This window comes from Trypanosoma cruzi, genomic scaffold (genome assembly GCF_000209065.1).
Source record: "Trypanosoma cruzi strain CL Brener 1047053516987 genomic scaffold, whole genome shotgun sequence".
Taxonomy (NCBI): Eukaryota; Euglenozoa; class Kinetoplastea; order Trypanosomatida; family Trypanosomatidae; genus Trypanosoma; species Trypanosoma cruzi.
The window spans coordinates 278769-282372 of NW_001849541.1; the positions used below are offsets into that span (position 1 = coordinate 278769).

Genomic DNA, 3604 nt, shown 5'->3' on the forward strand with positions numbered 1-3604 from the left:
CCCCCCCCCCCCCCCCCTCCCCCACACACATAAAATGCCGCCTTCGTTCAGAAGTTTTTGGGGTTTGATTTCAGTTTTTGACGACTAAAAGCGCGTTTATTCCTCGTAACCGCCATTTTTTTTCTCACGGGGTCGTTTCCAGACAAAATTGACCTCCATGACTTCTGGGCGCTGCAGCGGTGATGAAGGCGCTGGCGAATTAACGGTGACGTATTTGCGTGAAGCTTAAAATTTAAGTGACATTATCGCTCACCCACACTTATGACGTGTTATTCGTTTTGGTCGTACTCTCTAGGGGAAAAGCAGGAGACGTTCATTTGTGCGAAAATATTGTTTTTATTTTCCACGGGAAACGTTGTATTGCGCCGTCTCTTGCTCACCTCGCCAATGTCATTGGAATCCGCGTTCACCTCCACCACGCCTGACGAGCCCGACAGCGCTAGCCCCCCACGCGTCATCTCCACCGTCTGCTCCTCTTGCGTGCGGTACTGTGAGTCCTTCGGAATCGTCCCCATGTCTGTGCGGTAATCGTCGCCAAGTATATTCGTGAGAGTCAACGGGATGAACCCTCTAACGGGATGCTTCCGTCGCCATACCTCATCCGCATGGTGCCGCCATCGTGGTGTCTTGAACAGCTCCGTCAAGAACGTCGAGCCCAGGGCTATTCCGCCAACGACGAAAAAAAAAAAGCTGCAACCGAGCTGAACAGAGAGATAAGTGCCACAGTCATCACGAACTAGGGGTGTCATAAACAGACAAGAGACGGAAAACATCCAAGCAATCTCCCAGACAAAATAAACTAAAAATGCAATGTTGATTGGCTCCAGCAGAAACACACGGACCGTGCTGGACTCCAACGGTATTCCCTCCTCAATGCGGTACCGCATCCGCCACATGACCGCAATGGCGTAGATCATGTTCACAATGGAGTTTGACACTCCCAAAGCGCACCATATTGCCGTAGAGGCGCTGCATGGCATTGACAGCAAAATATCAAAACCATGAACGAGCTGGGCACCGTTTAAATTGACAACCAGTAAAGTGAACACAGGTGTTGGACGATCGTCAGGCAGTAGCGCGCGCCACACACGTGCACGCGTTTCCCGCAGTCGATACCGAAACGTCCCCTCCGCTGGCTGCATCGCCAACAACAACAACAAAAAAAAAAAGGGATATAAATCAATCAATCAATATGAATATAAATATAAATATGTCTAATGATAGCACTTATAATTGGCGGTTGTCATCAAATAAATTGACTTCGACAAATTTATTTGCGTATGTGTACGTTGTAAAGAAACAAAAGAGTTGAAGGGAAAAGAGAGAGAAAAAAGAATAATTACTCAGCCGTAATGATCACCAGTTGAGTGACGGGATGCCAATTTCTTAGCCGGATGCTCGCATGCGTCCGACCAAACAATGAGTGGTTGAGAAATTAAAAAAAAAAAAAAAAAAAGAAAAGAAAAGAAAGAGAAAAAAACCAACAACAACAACAACAACATTCGCAGTACAAATGGCTTTCAGCCCTATATACAAGAAGCGACGGCATATCCAATAAGCGTCACCAAAAAAATCAAAAGATCAAAAATGAGTTTGGGACAGAAAATGGAAAACAACATCAAATGTGCCTTCTGAATGTACCCGTTGAATGAAGAGAAGGCACTCTGCACCACAGCCAAGTACACCAAAAGGTAGCAGACATGCCACCCGTGTGTTCGTTGGGCCCTGTAGACATGCATAACCGCCATGGGAGCCAGTGCAAAGGCGTTCAGCGTTCGCACGGTGACCAGCACACCCCCAAAAAAGATATGGTCGGAGGAATTACCCACAAACGTTGCATTAAAGTCAATGGTGCTAAAGAGGCTCTGGTTTCCCTGCGCGAAAAAGGCAACCCATGAAAAGAGATGCAACAACACCGCTTGCGAGAATCCAGGAAGGTGCTGTGTTGCCCGCACAACAGACGGCAACACCGCCCCGTAAAGTGCAGTAGCAGCGCCTATAGAGTATTTTTCGCCACAGAGCGAACTTGCCCACAAGACAATGACCATGTACCGTAGCCCTGAACCATTGCGAGAAAATAAAGTTAGCATAAAAGAAATTAGTGGCGCGATGTGGTGCAAAGGAAAATGATTGTGGCATACGACCATGAGTAAACTTTGTGCCACTACCCAAAGGCGATCCAATGTGCACGACGAGGCACATAAAAAAACAAAGGCACCCAAAAAAAGACCCGTAAATTCCCACTCCTTTCCAGCTGCATTTGCTTCCACCCATTGCTCCAGTAGAGAAGGCATCGCAACCGTGTGGGATATCTGCAACCGACTGCGGTAAAGCAGGGGCACCATAACCCGCAAAGATACCTGCAAAGCAAAAAGAAACATTGCAACACTCATGTGAGTTGTAGCAAGAAGTGCTGTCAGAAGAAGCAACTGTAGCAGTGAAAGCACTTCCACATCTTCCCTCAAAATAAAACTGTTGGCAAAGACGGCACACGTACGAAATAGAAATATTATCAATGCCCAAGTGTCAATAAGCCTCTCCCGTCGAATAATCCCTAAAACGTCTTTATTTCGGAACCACGAAAAAGCAGACGCCATGAAAAGAGACGATCCAATAAACATACCGCTCCGCTTCATTTCGTTCCGTGATTTGCGTCCAAAAAGGCTCATCAGTGAAATACGTTTCCGCCAAGTTAAACTCCTATTTTTCCACGCATCCATTACTGGAACTCCCGCCTGATTGAAGAAACTCATTAATTGCCGCCAGTTACACGCCTCAACTGTGTACAAGTCCGCATCCGGATCGGCAAGCGTGATGATCTCCGGGATGACTCGGCCAATACTACTAAACGGGATGGGAACGCCCAAAAGAATACTGATCGTTGGTGCCAGGTCTGTTTGCTGCGCCACGCCCAGCTTTTGAGGAGGTACACCGGCCATATTACGGCAAGACTTCTCCTTTATCGTTCCCTCGCCAATCTCATCGGTCCAGCGGTCCTCAGTTAACTCAGAGCGTCGACGTAGAGATTTCGCGGCTGCTTCCGCCGAGACGTGTAGGGATGATGATGACGCGTTATTCCCATCAAACAGTTCAGCGTACAGGAACGTCTCAATCTCCTGAAAAGAATCTCCGCCGTGATCACCGGCGTTTGTCATGCCATGGTCCCCAAAGAGAAGCAGCAACGTTCTCATGCGCGTTTTGCGTTGATGACGCATGAAGTGCGTCAAATTATGGACCATCGCGTCGATTCGTGCAAGTGCCCGATCCATTTCAGGGTGGTCGGCGTGATGACGATGGCCAACGTGATCAACACCCAAGTAGTGGCCAATGATAAGCTTCGCGTAATCCGACGGCGCCTTCTCCAATGTTTCCGACAGAAGCGTTGGCAGTATATTTTTCGTCACATTGTTGTCATTCGTTTCAAAATCCGAGATGTTGTACGGCGGACTGGCGTGGGTGCGCTTCCACGGCGTCGTGTCGTCGTCGTCGTCGGGAAACATATTCAGCCAAGTGTCGTCGCCAAGGAGAATCGAGCGGCGGCGCAACTGATGCAACAAACTGTCACTTTCTACGGCTTCCGTGTTGAGGTTTGCCTTCAGCTCAA

The 3604-nt window shown here is 48.2% G+C and overlaps 2 protein-coding genes across 2 annotated transcripts, besides 4 other annotated features; both read right to left on the reverse strand.

Moving 5' to 3' along the window:
• Window positions 1-23: a microsatellite.
• Window positions 1-3604: a sequence feature (haploid, Esmeraldo-like haplotype).
• Tc00.1047053503979.20 (hypothetical protein, conserved) lies at window positions 270-1142 on the reverse strand (the record flags this gene model as incomplete). The annotated part of the gene is made up of 1 exon (XM_797970.1): window positions 270-1142. The coding sequence occupies one exon, from the start codon at window positions 1140-1142 to the stop codon at window positions 270-272; it is 873 nt and encodes a 290-aa protein (XP_803063.1).
• Window positions 1438-1480: a microsatellite.
• Window positions 1482-1501: a microsatellite.
• Tc00.1047053503979.10 (hypothetical protein, conserved) lies at window positions 1527-3604 on the reverse strand (the record flags this gene model as incomplete). The annotated part of the gene is made up of 1 exon (XM_797969.1): window positions 1527-3604. A coding segment is annotated over one exon (2078 nt), but the record flags the coding sequence as incomplete, so codon positions are not given.